Consider the following 19,561-nt stretch of genomic DNA (forward strand, 5'->3'; position numbering starts at 1 on the left):
CAGGACCGTCTCCTAAAGTTGATTCAGCTGCGGGATCGGGGAACCACCAGTACAGAGCTTGCTCAGGAATGGCAGCAGGCAGATGTGAGTGCATCTGCATGCACAGTGAGGCGAGACTTTTGGAGGATGGCCTGGTGTCAAGAAGAGAAGCAAAGAAGCCACTTCTCTCCAGGAAAAACATCAGGGACAGACTGATATTCTGCAAAGGTACAGGGATTGGACTGCTGAGGACTGGGGTAAAGTCATTTTCTCTGATGAATCCCCTTTACGATTGTTTGGGGCATCCGGGAAAAAAGCTTGTCCGGAGAAAACAAGGTGAGCGCTACCATCAGTCCTGTGTCATGTCAACAGTAAAGCATCCTGAGACCATTCATGTGTGGGGTTGCTTCTCAGCCAAGGGAGTGGGCTCACTCACAATTTTGCCTAAGAACAGCCACAAATAAAGAATGGTACCAACACATCCTCCGAGAGCAACTTCTCCCAACCATCCAGGAACAGTTTGGTGACGAACAATGCCTTTTCCAGCATGATGGAGCACCTTGCCATAAGGCAAAAGTGATAACTAAGTGGCTCGGGGAACAAAACATTGATATTTTGGATCCATACCTTATACTCCCCAGACCTTAATCCCATTGAGAACTTGTGGTCAATCCTCAAGAGGCGGGTGAACAAACAAAAACCCACAAATTCTAACAAACTCCAAGCATTGATTATGCAAGAATGGGCTGCCATCAGTCAGGATGTGGCCCAGAAGTTAATTGACAGCATGCCAGGGCGGATTGCAGAGGTCTTGAAAAAGAAGGGTCAACACTGCAAATATTGACTCTGCATCAACTTCATGTAATTGTCAATAAAAGCCTTTGACACTTATGAAATGCTTGTAATTATACATCAGTATTCCATAGTAACATCTGACAAAAATATCTAAAGACACTGAAGCAGCAAACTTTGTGGAAATTAATATTTGTGTCATTCTCAAAACTTTTGGCCACGACTGTACTTCTCACACAGTTCTACTCACTCTGTCTTCTATACCGATTGGCCTATGGTGTCTGTCCTCAGTTCCGATTGGCTGAGGTGAAAATGATCCACTCTCCTGATTGGTTCAATGTCTCCCTACTCTGTTCTGTCAGTTGTTCTGCAACTTTCTACGGCAGAGTGAGTTCCTATAAGCTGTGCGTCAATGTACTACTTTGGGCTCAGCTCTGTTTCAACGAATTGAAATTAGCCCAAGTTAACTCCTGTCCAAGTTAACCATTACAACCATCTATCAATCCAGCCCTGTGCCAGTTGATGAGGACATAATGTGGCTGGATAGTGGTGAGGGTGGCGCTAATGCCAACAAATGCCGGAGTGTGTAATTTGGGCGGCAGACAGCGGTGGCCGTCTTGTCATCTCCAAGCTCCGCTCCCTCTAGGGACATGCTCGCCGGCCTTGCTGATGGATTTATATGCGCTCGTTAATTGGGGGAATTAAAAGCCATTTCCTCTAATAGTGCGCGTTTTAGTGCCAGTTAATGGATTCATCTATTTCTCAAAAGGAGGTTGGGTGTGTTTGATGGCGTAGTGGGTGGGGGGCTATTAACAGAAGACGAGTCTTTAGAAGACAAGAATGATAGATTGGGCCGGGGCATTTTAAAAGCAGGGGGCAGACTGAGGACTGTGTGATGTCATCGCCGCCACCGCGACTTGACTCATCACTTTATGTACGGCTTCAAACCCTCAATGACTTTTTGACTTTGAGACTAGGGACGAATTTAACGGCTCACTTAAATGACTCTGCACATTCAAAGGCATGGTAATTAATGCCTTTAGTCCAGGCTCTGTAGTCTAGTCATGCATTGAACCCAATAGTGAATGTGTTTGGACTGGTAGGTCTATATTCCCCCCAAGCTTCCAGTAAAAAAGTTAGACAAGCATGGTATGACGTGAGTCTTGCAGGGAGAGCCAGCCTTCTTTAGCCAGGGCTTGGAAGTCTGAACTTTCTAAAGGGTGAAATGAGCTCAATTGTAGAGTGGATAGAAGTGCAGTGGATTAGACACACACACACACACCTTCAGATTACTGGGTACAGAGTGAAACCCCCTCTGACCTGGAGGAGACACAGACAGCCATACCGGGCTCCAATCTCTCAGCGGAGCTGGAATCTCAGGAACGTGGGGGGTACCTCCTATTGAACTATTTAACATCAACAGTGGCTGAGCGGGGTGTAAATACACATGCATGGGAGGACCAGGGCTAGATCCCCCCCGATACAGCTCATACCCTATACCTTACCTCCCATAGCCACGATGGCTATATATATACCATCACTTACCAAGGAATACCCACCAGAGGATCCTCAGGGGAGGCCAGGGCTACGACCCCTCCCCCCAAAGTGTTGATCACTCCACTCGGAGCAATCACTCATGCATCATATCCAGAGCGACTTGCAGGCGTAATCAGGGTTTAGTGTCTTGCTCAAGGGCACATCAACAGACTTTTCATCTAGTTGGCTTGGGATTCGAACCATCAACCTTGCAGTTACTGGCCCGCCATTCTTAACCCTTACACTACCTGCCACCCTTTATACTATCTTCCATTATCTCTCTGATGAGTTGTGAAATGAGCAACTATGTTTTTAGGATTTCTAAAAGCAAGACAAAGTTGCTGAGCGAAAAATTAATTGCTATATTTTACGTATTCATTTTAGATGCAATATGCGTGTTGTTTTCGATAAAGGAAACTGCTTTTGTTTTGTTGTTGACTGTTATCGGAATCATCTGTAATTACATAGAACAATCACATTTGACAAACTCTGCATAAAATTGCGCTAATTTAATTGATTAAATTCAGGGGGGTCCTTCTTGGCCCTCCTGTTGCCCTATTCGATGCCTGCGACGATGAGGTATTTAATCTAGTCCCTCACACTAAATTAAACAAGGCAGTCTGGCTCGCAGCGGAGATGAGGAGTTGCACGGCGTGAAATTGCGGCCATTGTTGAAAGGAGGCGGTTTGAGCGAAAGGAATCCTTTTAACATTTCCATCTTCTATCATATAATTATAGGCCCGGATGCCAGATATGCAAATGACGCTCGATACGAGACCTCAATGGCGATCGTCTGAGATTAAGTTTAAACCACCCCCTTCCCCAAAAACAAATGGGACCAGCATGTGAGGGGAGGGGGAGATTGTGTCTTCATGGGAGGATTCAGTCTTCATGGTCCTCACTCCGTTTCTGACAGCTGAACCGAAGCCTTAGAGTTTGAAGATAAGCGACAGCTTTGCGCTTACTTTTTCTTGGCGTCCTTTCAGCTACTGTCTCAGGAAGTTCACTGAGGACGAGTAAAAAAATGAGAAAAAGAGAGAGGAGGTGAACAAGTCACCAAATGAGACCTTCCTTTCCTCTGGCCCATTTCTCAGCCAGCCCCCCTATTTATTCAAGTGGCTAGAGAAAAGGGGGACAGAGAAGGGTGTGTATACGCCTCACAGCTGGAAGCTGGTGGACTTTTTACAACCTTAAAAGTCCCTGGGCCTGTGAGAAAGGGAAGTAGCTCCCTCCTTCCCCCTGCCACTGTCTGTCACTGATGACCTGCAGCTTCCAAACAGACCCATGCATGTTTTCAACCTTTATGTCCCCTTTGCTTCAGCGACTGAAAGGCCTCTTTTGTCAGAATCCAAGGAGGACTATTTGTTGCCGATTGTGAGGATGTGTCTGGTCTTACGGGATTCCTGACATTTCTCAAACCGTTTTTTGGGCTTTGACTTTGCAAACAGGTGAGAGAGAATTGAACAATTGACTTTGATTCTTCAAACAGTGTCTGGTGCAAAATCATTAATCGACATTATTTAAGAAAGTTGTGTTCCATTTCTTCTCCAATTTCTCAAACTAAGCGCATGCATGGAGAGTTCTCTCCAAACAAACCCAACTACCTAAATGAGCGCGGGACTCTGTTTGCCATGAAGTGCTTCCTTAAAGGACCGCACAGAATGTTGATCTGCCGTTCGTCTGCCGTTTGTTTGGCACAGTGTGTTTTAGAATCGGTTTGCACTCGGTTTGCGAATTACGGCCAGCTCTCTGTTCAGAGGCGCTATAAGTACCCTCGGCCAGCAAATGCTACCGCTGTGTCCGAGCCCTAACAAACGTATTCCCCTCCTCAGAGCATGTGCCAATGTGAAAACAGTCTGGTGTGTGAAAAAGTGTGAAAAAGAGAGAGTGGGTCACATTTGTTCTTCTCCTCCCCTTACGTCCTTCTTTCTTGGTCTGAATTCCTCTCGAGGGAGCACAGTATGCTGGGGCTCTTTTTGGGAGACGACAGGTGTCACACAACTGAGCCTCGGTCACAAAGAGGGGATACGCACACGCACGCACACACGTGCACACACACACCCCAAGTCAATGAGCACTGTTGTTCTCTCTGGTAATGCTCAGAACCCTGTGACTTTTACACAACACATATGGGCCTTTCACCCATAAGGAAATATAATGCTCTTTGAATTGTTAAAAACCTGACCATAACTCTGTACTATGAACTGAAACAATATATGAGGTTTCTCTTGAAAAATGTAGATTTTCTCCTCTAAGTGGTCCATTAATTGTGGAATGACACAGTGTGTCTAGCCAGTGTGTGGGTGGAGCAATCCAGTAACCTTTTCAGAGGCTAGAGGGGAAGGGGGGGGGTCCGTCTGCCAGCACCTCTGTTCTCTCCTGCCCACGGTCACACTCAGTCACGCACACGCACACACAAACAAACACACACACTGGAGGGACAGACCTCTCTCAGGGTACATGCAGTGGACTAGTAGAAGAGGGATCCAGAGCACTGGTGTAGACTAGAGGATGTTAGTATGGTCTGATCAGACAAGGGGAATTCAAGACTCCATATTCTTGTGCGTAGACAACTGTATTAGAAGTCTCTTGTTGGCTGGTTGTAATTGAGTCCACAAGTAACTGAATGAGAGATTGAGTGAACGTATGTGAATAAATTACTAAATTACTGTGTGTGCGTGCACGCTCACGTGTGTGTGAGGGAGTCCTGTGACAGACCACATCCCTCTCTCTCTCTCGCTCTCTCTCTCTCTCTCTCGCTCTCTCTCTCTCCCCCTGCCTGACTCACCCTTCATGAATCATTTAAAGCAGCAGCAGCAGCACTTTGAAGCAAACGAACCCACCCTCCTTCCCCCTAATCACATTAGCCTAAGTGATCTGGGAAAGGCAGGCCTAGCTCCACAGCCACAGATATACATGCTCCTTCTCTTCATATAAATCACCCCTTAAGACCTCTAAGCCTCCCACTCTGAATAATAGGCCATTTCCCCCCGTCCCATAAAGCCAGGTCTGGAATAATGAAGGATCAAGGGGAGTAAGGGGACATAGGACAGGAGAGAAAGGGGACCTGTAGAAGGAGGGTGGGAGCCAGTACACCACTAAAAACCAATGCTAGGACAAAAAAGGGTCTTATTCATTAGGGCACTCCGTAGTAACACGGAAAACAAGCGTTTCTTTTTTATGGTACCTCCCCGTTTCAGCCCTTTCTCTTCTGTTTCACGCCAAAGTGAATACAATCCAGATACAGACTTATAGGACGGTACAAGATAACCCACATCGATCTTGGCATGGTTATAATAACACAAAGGGAGCCAGAGTGGGAATGTCTGTGTGTCACAGTGACTCAGACGACACGGGTATCTTCCTGGTTAGCATGGCGGTGTTCTGGCATGTTAATAATACATAGGAGGAGTGGTGTGGTTCCTGGTTCCCCACACTCTGTTTTCCACCGGTTATACTTCCCCACCAGGAGGCCATGTTTTATGGATGAGCTCCGATGCACCGCGGCAGTTCCCGGTCGCTCTCGATCTGCATCAGGGAGCTAGGCGAGCAGGCAGACTGACATTTGTGTGTGTGTGTGTGTGTGTGTGTGTGTGTGTGTGTGTGTGTGTGTGTGTGTGTGTGTGTGTGTGTGTGTGTGTGTGTGTGTGTGTGTGTGTGTGTGTGTGTGTGTGTGTGTGTGTGTGTGTGTGTGTGTGTGTGTGTGTGTGGCCAGGTGCGCCACCCACATAATTTGAGTGCTCCATCGCCTATGCATGTGGAAGCCAGGCAATTTGATTACCACGTCCTTGTCCTCTCTATAGGAGAAATGGGCTTTGTCAGCAGGCAGACTACTGTGTTATGGGTTAGTTCATGGCTCTATTGGTTTCATGTTTTGCATCACTATAGCTTACAGCTTGGTTTTCAGACTAATTTGAGACTCTTTTATTCTCAATGCAGATATATATATATATATATATATATATATATATATATATTCCTATTCTCAAACTTTGACACGAAAACAGGAACTCTCATTTCCATTGATGACACGGGGTTGTCGACTTGTAAAGGGTGCGTTTATGCTTGTCCATCACCCCCATACACCGCCTCTGCTCTTCCTGCCTCTCCCTGTCAGTCTGTCACTCAATCCAACCCATACTCATCCGCCCCTTTTCATTCCTCTCTCTTTCAGTGTCTAAAATGGTGCCTATGTTCTTCTAACCAGTACTAACCGGTTGTTCCACAATTCCTGCATTTCTATCCATTTTGCCATGGGGTTTTATATTGTGTATTTATATGCTGTATTCTCGAGATAGCTCATTCTAATATTTCTACTACTGAACATTTCATTTTATTTATTTATATACTGGATTCTTAACATACCTCACTCTAATATATCTACTGCTGAACATATCATTCTTAGTATATCTACTGCTGAACATATCATTCTTAGTATATCTACTGCTGGATATATCATTCTTAGTATATCTACTGCTGGATATATCATTCTTAGTATATCTACTGCTGAACATATCATTCTTAGTATATCTACTGCTGGATATATCATTCTTAGTATATCTACTGCTGGATATATCATTCTTAGTATATCTACTGCTGGACATATCATTCTTAGTATATCTACTGCTGGATATATCATTCTTAGTATATCTACTGCTGGATATATCATTCTTAGTATATCTGCTACTGGATATATCATTCTTAGTATATCTACTGCTGGATATATCATTCTTAGTATATCTACTGCTGGACATATCATTCTTAGTATATCTACTGCTGGATATATCATTCTTAGTATATCTACTGCTGGATATATCATTCTTAGTATATCTGCTGCTGGATATATCATTCTTAGTATATCTACTGCTGGATATATCATTCTTAGTATATCTACTGCTGGATATATCATTCTTAGTATATCTGCTGCTGAATATATCATTCTTAGTATATCTACTGCTGGATATATCATTCTTAGTATATCTGCTGCTGAATATATCGTTCTTAGTATATCTACTGCTGAACATATCATTCTTAGTATATCTACTGCTGGATATATCATTCTTAGTATATCTGGTGTAAATTCATCCAGTGTATATACGTATAGATTGCATTTGGACTACTGATACAGTGCTATTTGGATTCGTTCCGACATTTCGAAATGTCTTGTTGTTTATTATAATTTTCATGTAGATTATTGGTGTACTTGTTTGACATTTTACTGTATTGTTATGAGCTAGTAACATAAACATTTCGCTGCACCCGCTATAACATCTGCTGAACTGTGTTCGCGACCAATACACTTTGATTTGATTTGTGTCGTTTGTCTTCTCTTTCCGCTTTTGCCTTCTGAAGACCATAGAATGATCAATGCAGGTAAGCACTGCTTTTGCTAACATTCTCTACCAGCTACTATCCTCTTCCCTGAAAGGGGACATTTGCTCTTATGAATTCCCTCTTCATAATTCATTATAAGCATGTGAGCTATTCATAATTCACAACACACCAACCATACCATTTTCCATGAACAGAAAAAACTGTACGGGCATTTTAGTGTGGCGTCGTCTCGTAATAGCATGGAAAAGGCATATCTTAACAAGACATTAAGATGATTTCCCTGGAAAGACATGATCATCTCCTCTGCCCTATATTTCTCAATCATATCCCTAGTTCCCTTATGGAAGAAATTGCTAGTTTCATCAAAGGTGGCCATGTGAAAAGGCAGCATAAGAAGTGGCCCTGTCTTTCCTTATACAGTGGTCTCTTTTAATGGGCCAGTGCCTAATTGAAAATGACCATTAATGAGTGTGTGAAAAGATCAATGCTTTTCTCCATACACACAATCTGCCATTGAAGCCCCGCCAGGAGTGCTGTGAAAAGATGTAGAGCCCCCTTCAGTGAGCTCCTCGTCGCGCTAACTATCAGCCCTGCTTTGCCCAACAGGAATGCATTTTTTTCAGCCTGGGAGAGTCAAGGAATGGACAAAAGGATGGCGGGAAGTCATAGGAGGGACGGGAGAAAGGGGGGACCTGTGAGAGGGAAGTTGGTGTGCGTGTCTGTATGGCTCCGTGCATGCATGCGGACTGGAAGCAATGCAATAAAAACACAACCCAGTTTGACCGTTTGAAGTTGAATCTGAGTTTAAATAGATGCAGTACAGATACAATTTTCCTGTGGGTTCCTGCCTCCCGGTCAGGCGTCAAGTACGGTCTCCTCCTTCCTATTTCTCCTCATGTCAATCAACTATAATAACCTCATTGTTAGGTGTTAGGAATACCAAGTTAACCCTCTTAAAGTGTTAATGCAATATGTCCCATTGGGATAAGTGGGATCATGCAGCGTTTTCCACAAGCACTTGGAGTAGCCAGCCAAATAGAAAAAGTAGCCAGCCAGGATCCCCCGGGCCGGGTTAAAGATTTTTTTTGCTATTTTAGTGGCCTCTGTCACATTCCAATGCTTTGATTCCATCCTTAATATGCAGCGAAATGATTAAATACTTTATTGAGTTTACCTCCCAGATTGGAAAAATTATGTTGTGGTATTGTGTTTACAAATTAAATCACTGAACATGTATGAATTCAGTGTATTGTTAGTTTTGGGGGATATCGTCTAGACCTAGGCCTATATGATCAGGACTATTTAAGTAAGATAAGCTACCTTTTTTTAACATTTAACCTGTCTTGAGAGAAAAGTATTTTACTGCAAGAAATTAATTGCCTCAAGTATGTTTGTTCTTTAAATCATGTGTTTTACTGAAACAGAAATGAAGTAAATAGCCAAAAATCTTGAAAATGTCCAATCAAACAAACTGTGTGATGGACACCATTTCTTTTCTCTCATGTTATTCAATTGTTACTGTGCACCTGCAACAAAGATGCACTACATTACCAAACGTATGTGGACACCTGCTCGTCGTACACCTCATTCCAAAATCATGGGCCTTTAATATGGAGTTGGTCCCCCCTTTGCTGCTATAACAGCCTAGACTTTTCTGGGGAGGCTTTCCACTAGATGTTGTTACATTGTTGCAGGGACTTGCTTCCATTCAGCCACAAAAGCAGTGAGGTCGGGCACTGATGTTGGGCTATTCGGCCTGGCTTGCAGTTGGCATTCCAATTAATCCCAAAGGTGTTCGATAGGGACGAGGTCAGGGCTCTGTGCAGGCCAGTCAAGTACTTCCACACCGATCTCGACAAACTATTTCTGTTATGGACCTCACTTTGTGCATGGGGGAACTGTCATGCTGAAACAGGAAAGGGCCTTCCCCAAATTATTGCCATAAAGTTAGAAGCACAGAGTCATCTAGAATGCCATTGTGCTGTAGTGTAGTAGAGTGATGTTGTTCCCCTAGATTATGCACCAAGTTGCACACAAGGACAGTTCAAGTAGGCCAGGTCAAGAGGGGATGTTAATAAGTTAATAACAATAATAATAATTCAATGTGTTTTCTTTATTTAATTACAGCAGCATAGTTAATGTTATTTTTCGGTGTACAAACATTTTTTGATATCTATATTGTAAATACACCTAATTGTAAAAGTTTGTATATTTTGGTTTGGTCCATCGCGGGTTATCCGTACTTACTGACCCTTTTATCGTTCTCTTTTGGCCGGACCTTCAGCTAGCAAGGTGCCCGAGAGCTGTGACTGCACCGAGGGCTAACATATTGTGTGTTGTCTCTTCGTGTGCAGGACCAATAAACATGATTCAACCATCATAATTCCAGTTGTGGCAGTGTCCTGATTAAAAGTACACAACGCAGAACGAACCACGCTACAGTAGCAGTAAGATTTTCCTTCACTGGAACTAAGGGGCCATGGAAACCCATTTCATGAAGCTCCCGACAAACAGTTCTTGTGCTGACGTTGCTTCAAGAGGCAGTTTGGAACTCAGTAGTGAGTGTTGCAACCGAGGACAGATGATTTTACACGCTACGCGCTTCAGCCATCCTGTTCTGTGAACTTGTGTGTCCTACCACTTCGCGGCTGAGCTGTTGTTGCTGCTTGACGTTTCCACTTCACAATAACAGCACTTCCAGTTGACTGGGGCAGCTCTAGCAGGGCAGAAATTTGACGAACTGAGTTGTTGGAAAAGTGGCATCCGATGACGGTGCCACGTTGAAAGTCAATGAGCTCTTCAGTAAGGCCATTCTACTGCCAATGTTTGTCTATGGAGATTGCATGACTGTGTGTTTGATTTTATACACCTGTCAGCAACAGGTGTGACTGAAATAGCCGAATTCACAAATTTAAGGGGGGTCGACATACTTTTTTATATATAGTGTAGCTCAAATGTGCAAGTGCATTTAGAATTTTGATGGACACTTCTTATGGAAATATGTGTCTCAAATAAACAGAACAGATGCTCAATTAAGTTCTGGGTCCATAAGTGATAAGAGAAGAGACAGAACAACATCAGTTAAATCAGTGAACACTCTCTTTGAATTGCAGTATGTAATTTATTCAAAAAAACACTTGTTTAACCGCTGACCCACAGATTTCTTCTTAAATTATCTTGTAAGAGTCTGCTGACTTCCACAGGCTTCAAGCTTTCTTTTTTAAGAACAATTCTCTTATCTACTGTAATACAGGTATGATTGAAGAATGAAGCTGGTGTTAATCATGGGCTTTGCTACACAGAAAGCAGCAGTTGACTACTCCATTCTCAACACTTTTATTAAATCAGTAAACCTAGATCAATATCTTTGAGAATACCGTATAAGTATCATTATCTTTTATAACAATTCAATCTGTTTTATTTAATCATATTTTGGACCAGAGTGAGGCTATCGCTCCACTAGCCTACCTATTATAGCTGCAGTGAGGACGATTCATAATTTATCTGCAGATAATCTCCAAAAAGCCTTACCGGTATGCAAATTAGGGAGCCACATGAACGGCTCTCTTACCGATGCGATTCGGTGGGCTACAACACTCATATCAAAAATATACTGAACAGAAATATAAACACAACATGTAAAGTGTTGGTCTCATATTTTATTAGCTGGAATAAAAGATCCCAGAAATGTTTCATACTCACCAAAAAAAGTATTTCTCTCAATTTCTGTGCACAAATCTGTTTACATCCCTGTTAGTGAGCAACTCTCATTTGCCAAGATAATCCAGGTGTGCCATATCAAGAAGCTGATTAAACACATGATCATTACACCTTGTGCTGGGGACAATAAAAGGCCACTTTAAAATGTGCTGACTGCAGGAATGCCCACCAGAGCTGTTGCCAGATAATTGAATGTTCATTTCTCTATCATAAGCCACTTCCAACGTCATTTTAGAGAATTTGGCAGTATGTCCAACCGGCCTCACAACCGCAGACCACATGTAATCACACCAGCCCATGACCTCAAAAGCCGGCTTCTTCACCTGCGGGATGGTCTGAGGGGGTAGGGTGGGGGTGGTGGGGATGCTGAGGAGCTTTTCTGCCTATGATAAAGCCCTTTTGTGGGGTAAACTCATTCTGATTGGCGAACCTGGCTCCCCAGTGGGTGTGCCTAGCTCCCAATTAGGTGGGCCTATGCCCTCCCAGGCCCACCCTTGGCTGTGCCCTTGCCCAGTCATGTGAAATCCATAGATTAGGGCCTAATGAATTTATTTCAATTGACTGATTGATTTCCTTTTATGAACTGTAACTCAGTAAAATCTTTGTAATTGTTGAATGTTGCGTTTATATTTTTGTTCACTATATAAACAAGCTCTTTAGTTTAATTATCCCGATGTGATACCACAAACATATAACTACGTTGTATGATTTATGAATGGCAAAGATATGAGATTGACTTTATTCAGTCAGTTCAACACCTTTTATAAACTAGTTAAGCTTGTTGTTCATCAATCAAAGCACAGTTAGCCTATGCGCCATCACTTTGTGGCTTCATATGAAACACGCAAAATAAATTAAATGAAAACAATAAACTATGTGGATTTCGACTCGTCGTTACCACATTATATGCGATGTACAAATTGACTCACAGAGACGATGAAGGAGCATCATGCTCTCTCCCTCCGTGTAAAGACATTTGACTGCAACCACACCGTACACACACACACACACACACACATATACACACACATATACACATACACATACACACACACACACACACACACACACACACACACACACACACACACACACACACACACACACACACAGGAACGGGGAGGCAGCAGACTGTCAAACCAGCAGTTTCCCTGTAATTACTGACTTTGTGACTGAGAGGCACCTGTTCTATCGATAGATCGCTAGAAGATCATTCATTCTAGCGGGAGAGGGCTCGTGGACTTTTTTCCCGACTTGCGAATTGTAAAAAAGTAGCCAATTAAAGTGGTAAAAATACCCGGCTGGAAATGATTGTGTAACCAGCTGTATAGCCGACAGCCGGCGCTAGTGGAAAACACTGATCTTGGCTCTCTTGCCATGCGTGTATGTGTGTGTATTGGAATGCAACACAGGCCCCGTTCTCTCAAGATTCAGTTCCTATTGGAGGATGAGAGTGAAAATACTCCATTTCTTTCCACTACAACGGCAGTCAGCAATGACATTAACAAGGTGACGTATAGGACTCCCATAATGTACCAGTACATTTCCACTTTCTCATCCCCTGCCTCCATGTCGGTCATCTTCTCCTTGGAGGCTTTGGCATATTTCTGTCCATTGTAGTAGTCTCTGGTCACAGAAAACGGCTTTGTTTTTTTTTGGGACCTGCTTTGTGCAGTGGACCTCTCTATTCTCTTCACTCAATGCCTAAGTCCAGTGGTTGATATAACATTAATAGAGCCTTAATATAACATTGTGGTATCAACAGCATGGGTCTGCAGGCTGACAGACTGCATTGTCCTGATACCCCATGTTTCCCCAGCTAAGCCCATTCACTAAACCCAAGTAATTTAGCTATTTCAAAGGCACACCATTAAAAATGCACTTTCACTGACGGTGAGATTGCATGTTTTAAGCAGGGGGAGAAAAGGGCCTACTATGTTTTCAGCCCGAGAAGCAAAATGTAGAGCAATGTGAAAGCTCTCGTTCGTCTCGTCCGCTTCAGCGATCCTTCCATCTGTGGGCCAAAAGTCCATTAATAGCTTTTTAATGTGACTTTCAAACATGGGAGAATGCAATTAATTTGGCAGCTGCTTTTTGTTGTTGTAGTGAATGGCTTTGTCCACGAGCCACAACACAGCTTAGCTTAGCCACTGGATAAATTGAGCTCCGCTTTCAGAGTCACAACGAGGACAGAGTTTTTACTTGTCCCTCCCCCCAAAAAAGGTCTGTAACACTATAAAAAAAAGATATATATATATAAAAAGTATGTTTTATTGTCACATACACCAGATAGGTGCAGTGAAATGTGTTGTTTTACAGGGCCAAGGAACAACTTTACAAAATAAAATCCATTACCATCTTTTTTACCATAGAGAATCAGACAAAAATGTAGGCTACACTCTGCCTATTGGCTTCTTTGCATATTCAACCCTGTCTCAAAATACATCACTGCGCCTTTTAGGCTCTCCTGGAGGATGGTTGGCTACCCTTGGTAGCCTATAACATATTGCAACATTAGAATTACAGCCAAATACATTTTTTGTCTTTATAAAATAGTTCCCTCAAAAAATGAAAGGTGTCCCATCATCCCATGGGATGCAAAAAAAATATTTTGATTGTTCAAAACAGACTCTGGGAATGTTGTGGGACGACAAATTCCAAATTCATACGACCACTGCACATTATATATATATTTTTTAAAGCAATGAGTCTGATGCAACAGATCAGACAGTTCAGACAGTTTTTCTCGCTAATACAATTAGCGGGAAAACACCTTTCTCAAAAGGGTGGTTTCATGTGACAGAGATGAAATTTTCCATTCGAAATTATGAGGGGAGATCTAAAGATGCATCAACAAGCATGGGTTACTTACATGACTAGGATTATGCCTTTAGGCTACTGGACAATACAATTTTTTTTATTTGAAAACCAATAGAACATGAGAAAAATGCTGGTATCAATGGCATATTAAGGGTTTATAAAATAATTCCCTTAACATTTCTATGGTGGTATTTTGGCTAGGCTAGGCTACAATGTACAATGTAACATGCTTCATAAAATGACAAAAATGGCCAGGTTTTAAACAATTAAGTTGATGGTTAAATAGTTTCAGAATGCTGACCGCCTACGCTCAGACTCAATGTGGGTGATGTGCGGTGCGCAACAGGCCCTGTCCTTCACTCGCCGGTCCTGTGACCATTTGATCTGAACTGACCGTGCCTCGAGAATGTCAACAGAATCAAGCCTTTAGACATTCGTGTTAATCATCCTTCATTATATTTGTCAAACATGACTGCCATTTAGCTTATATTTATATAATTCAATTCTCATTAAAGTTTGGTTACATTTTCTGCCGCCTCCCTCATATCTGCATCGGTTTGGACATGAGGATGTATGCATATCATCTATACTTTGACATGTAGGCTTCTTTATTTATGCACATGAAAAATAGATTTGAATATTATTCCAATGTTGGCCTCTCTGATACAATTCTGATTGGAGTAATTGTTTGATATTATGATTTTTGTGTATTCTTATTTTTTTAAAACTTGTACCGGACAAGAGGACAAGCACTAATATCGAGCCCTGACTACTCAGTCACAACAAGTGACGTTGTCTTGCTTTAATCATCAATATCCTTGATGGATATTTTTTGGCAATGTGCTTCCTATTTCTTTCATCTAACCTATAACCAGGAAGTTCCATTAAGGTCAAAGGCATCGTCTTCAAGGGAGACCTGCATGGCCAAGAGTGTAGCTGCAGTTTAAAACTCAGACAATCATGAGTCATGTAATAGCCTATTTAATCTAGAATGTCCTCAAAACAACCCGCTGCCTCAGTAGTAGGCTAAATGTAATATGTTTTAAATACAGTCTGATCTTATAACGAATTCCAGCCATAACTTTGTTGTAGTTACTGTACAATGAAGGGTTTGTTTCTTTCTGTATCAGTTGGAGAGAGTATTACCAAACAATAGATGGCCTGTATACTAATCATATAATCATTCCAGAAGAAACTATGGACGGGGGTTTGAAATAATTGTCATACATTTTTTTTGATATCCGGATATTCGAAATACATGTATTTTTTGTTTTACTTAAGTTCTTAACCTGAGTACTGCTGGGAAAGCAGGAGAGGCTGACTGCAGAAACTCGGCTACAGCCAAGACTAGCTAACTTCTAGCAGCCACAATATTATTTATTATCATCCTATACAATATTGCCTTTCTTGACTGGAGCAGGAACTTTTCATTTCGCAATTTTATTCCTTCTTACATTGCATTAGTGAACTCTTACTCCACTTGCTACACATTGAGCCTCTTTGCCGCTTTGATTGGCCAACATAAACAACAAGCTACACACGTGAAGGCTGCCGGTTGGCTACCGGTCTTTTCATGGGAGGCATGTCATAAAAACGACATTGAAAATGTCCCAGATAACACATCTAGCAAGAAGGTGTACAGTAATTATATTTGATTTCCGCTTGTTCTTTTTCTGAAGGGTTTTCAAGCAAAACGAACTCAACAGAGCCACACATTTCTTTCCTCTACTCGTCTAGAGCAGTGGTTGAGAGGCTTTGAAGCCACCGGTCGGCCATATTGGCACTCCCCAATAGGAGCAGTCCTCCATAGGAATGAATGGAACTCCACAGTATTTTGAATGAAATGTGAGTTCCAATGAAAAGTGCCACCGCTCTCTGACGTATATGTGTCTGTTTACATTCCACATAGAATGGATTCACCTGGAAAGGGCTGTTTATGATGTCCGTGGAGGCTGTTCTGGGATAAGGTGTGTGTTTGAAATGGTAAGGGGTTAGGTTTGGGAAAGCAGATCCTATGTCAGCATGTACGCAGAGAAGGCTGGGCTGGTTGAGATCCAATGGTTTCAATATGTCTCTTCTGTGGCTAGTCCAAGAGAAATCTTGTTTACAAAGGTCAGTGAGTTTACATGTGTTTGTTTGAGTGTGTGACTGTGTGTATGCGTTTGTGGGTGTTTTGTATGTGTCAATGTGAGCTCATACTTATGTGTGTGTATGGGTGTGTGGCTGTGGGCTTGTGTGTAGAGAAAGCAGATGCTTAAACCACCACAGCATATGATTAGCATGGTGAGGAAGCATTGGGAGCAGCTTGTGGTTGGCTGTGGTTGAGTTGTGCGTCAGAACGAGTCAGTAGGGCACCGAGATGGACTGACGTACCTGGCCAGTCCTGAATATCACTCTGACTGATGTCAGCTTTCACTGTCCCTCCATTTTGTCCCTTCATCGCCTGTTATGACTGTTATGAACTGTTATGAGATGGCTGCGTTAGCAAAGCAGCACTTGGAACGCCCAGCACAAAGTAAAGTTGCTCATAGCAGAGCAGAGCACTCTGTCCAGCTCGTTTGCCTTATTGGGTCAAAGTGTTTGGCTGTTTATGGTGCCAACTCTAACTGCAATCTTCCCTTCCTCTCTCTCTCTCTCTCTCTCTCTCTCTCTCTCTCTCTCTCTCTCTCTCTCTCCTCTCTCTCTCTCAGCTCTCATTTGGACTGGTGTACCAACTCAAACTTGATTGGACCAGGCCCAAGACTCTAGCTATGTTAGGAGTTCACCATTCTCTATTTTCCACTCCTTCTACATCCTCTCTATCCTTAATGCTTCCCCCATCCTTCAACCGTCCCCCATATTCATTATCCTTCCACTCATGGTCCATCTTCCAACCTATTGGCAGGATTCACCTTTTGGCTGAGAGCTGTAGGAAAGTGCTAGTTTTTTGGCATGGTGAATGTCGGAGTGTGTATTGTGTGTTGTTTGTGTTCCGACCTGCTTTCACACAGTCAGCAGCACACCTAACTTCAAGTCGTCTGTGGCTATTCCAAATGTCCCAAAGCCACTTTGAAAAACTCCCATAAGCTTAACCCTATTCACGACTATGGACATTTGATCCATAGATTGATTGAATCATTCATATTTCCCAAAGAGGTGACAGAGTTTGTTTCAGATACCACTTGATACCTCTTGTCCCAATAGTTTAGTTTAAAATAATATCCTCTTGATAAGTCGAAGGAAAGGAGGAAAGGAGAGGAGGCATGGAAGCCTTTGAGGTTTTTCAAACCTTCCCTCGGGGACCCCCAAACGTTTCACAAGTTTATTGTAGCTCTGAATTAGCTCACATGATTCAAGTAGTCAAGGGCTTGATGATTAGTTGACCAGTTGAACCAGGTGTATTAATGATAGAATAGTTCTAATACATGGAACGGCTGGGGGTCCCTGAGGAGAGGTTTGAAAAAGGCTGCACAGCGATAAGTCTTTCTCCAGTCTATATCCAAGCCTGGCTATTGAGGCTTTGGAATCTGGGACAGAACTATTCTGTGGGTCTACTGCCCTCTAATGGCTGCAAGCAGCACAGTTCTCCAAACTGATCTGGGTTCAGCCTTTAGGAAGGGTTAACAGTTAGTCAAGTAATGTGTTTTTGATCATCTGGCACAGTCACACAGTAGCCAGTTCATGTTGAGCCGGGTAGATTGCGGACTCTTGTGACAGCCTTGACTCAATTGGTTCTGGGTGCCGAGATTAGGTAGATAGCCATGTACTGTGGGATTCATGTTAGGCAATTCAAACTGATGGTACCGTACATGCACCACAACCACTGTTTTGATTGGTTGTTCAGTAAAAATGCTTGCCTGATTACCCACTTTGGGTAACATGTTTGTTTTTGTGTAATAAACTCAGCAAAAAAAGAAACGTCCCTTTTTCAGGACCCTGTCCTTCAAAGATAATTCGTAAAAATCCAAATAACTTCACAGATCTTCATTGTAAAGGGTTTAAACACTGTTTCCTATGCTTGTTCAATGAACCATAAACAATTAATGAACATGCACCTGTGGAATGGTCGTTAAGACACTAACAGCTTACAGACTGTAGGCAATTAAGGTCACAGTTATGAAAACTAAGGACACTAAAGAGGCCTTTCTACTGACTCTGAAAAACACCAAAAGAAAGATGGCCAGGGTCCCTGCTCATCTGCGTGAACGTGCCTTAGGCATGCTGCAAGGAGGCATGAGGACTGCAGATGTGGCCAGGGCAATACATTGCAATGTCCGTACTGTGAGATGCTTAAGACAGCGCTACAGGGAGACAGGATGGACAGCTGATCATCCTCGCAGTGGCAGACCATGTGTAACAACGCCGGCACAGGATCGGTACATCCAAACATCACACCTGTAGGACAGGTACAGGATGGCAACAACAACTGCCCGAGTTACACCAGGAACGCACAATCCCTCCATCAGTGCTCAGACCGGCCTCAATAGGCTGAGAGAAATTGGACAGAGGGCTTGTAGGCCTGTTGTAAAGCAGGTTCTCACCAGATATCACCGGCAACAACATCGCCTATGGGCACAAACTCACCGTCGCTTGGCCAGACAGGACTGACAAAAAGTGCTCTTCACTGACGAGTCGCGGTTTTGTCTCACCAGGGGTGATGGTTGGATTTGCGTTTATCGTCGAAGGAATGAGCGTTACACTGAGGCCTGTACTCTGGAGCGGGATCGATTTGGAGGTGGAGGGTCCGTCATGGTCTGGGGCAGTGTGTCACAGCATCATCGGACTGAGCTTGTTGTCATTGCAGGCAATCTCAACGCTGTGCGTTACAGGGAAGACATCCTCCTCCTTCATGTGGTACCCTTCCTGCAGGCTCATCCTGACATGACCCTCCAGCATGACAATGCCACCAGCCATACTGCTCGTTCTGTGCTTGATTTCCTGCAAGACAGGAATGTCAGTGTTCTGCCATGGCCAGCGAAGAGCCCGGATCTCAATCCTATTGAGCACGTCTGGGACCTGTTGGATCAGAGGGTGATGGCTAGCGCCAATCCCCCCAGAAATGTCCGGGAACTTTCAGGTGCCTTGGTGGAAGAGTGGGGTAACATCTCACAGCAAGAACTGGCAAATCTGGTGCAGTCCATGAGGAGGAGATGCAGTGCAGTACTTAATGCAGCTAGTGGCCACACCAGATACTGACTGTTACTTTTGATTTTGACCCCCTCTTTGTTCAGGGACACATTATTCCATTTCTGTTAGTCACATGTCTGTGGAACTTGTTCAGTTTATGTCTCAGCTGTTGAATCTTGTTATGTTCATATAAATATTTGCACATGTTAAGTTTGCTGAAAATAAACGCAGTTGACAGTGAGAGGACGTTTCTTTTTTCGCTGAGTTTATTACT

The 19,561-nt window shown here is 43.1% G+C and overlaps 1 protein-coding gene across 5 annotated transcripts in view; it reads left to right on the forward strand.

Moving 5' to 3' along the window:
• agrn (agrin) overlaps positions 1-19,561 on the forward strand; it is a 258,540-nt gene that overhangs the window by 70,759 nt on the left and 168,220 nt on the right. For 3 of the 5 annotated variants that reach the window (XM_014146124.2, XM_014146119.2, XM_014146121.2), the window contains exon 3: positions 7,660-7,680. The exons of the other annotated variants lie outside the window; for them this stretch is intronic. In XM_014146124.2, the coding sequence (XP_014001599.1) occupies positions 7,660-7,680 (21 nt within the window). The remainder of the gene's footprint in view (positions 1-7,659; positions 7,681-19,561) is intronic. 5 annotated transcript variants of the gene reach the window in all.

The sequence above is a fragment of the Salmo salar genome, chromosome ssa15 (assembly GCF_905237065.1).
Source record: "Salmo salar chromosome ssa15, Ssal_v3.1, whole genome shotgun sequence".
In the NCBI taxonomy this organism is placed as follows: domain Eukaryota; kingdom Metazoa; phylum Chordata; class Actinopteri; order Salmoniformes; family Salmonidae; genus Salmo; species Salmo salar.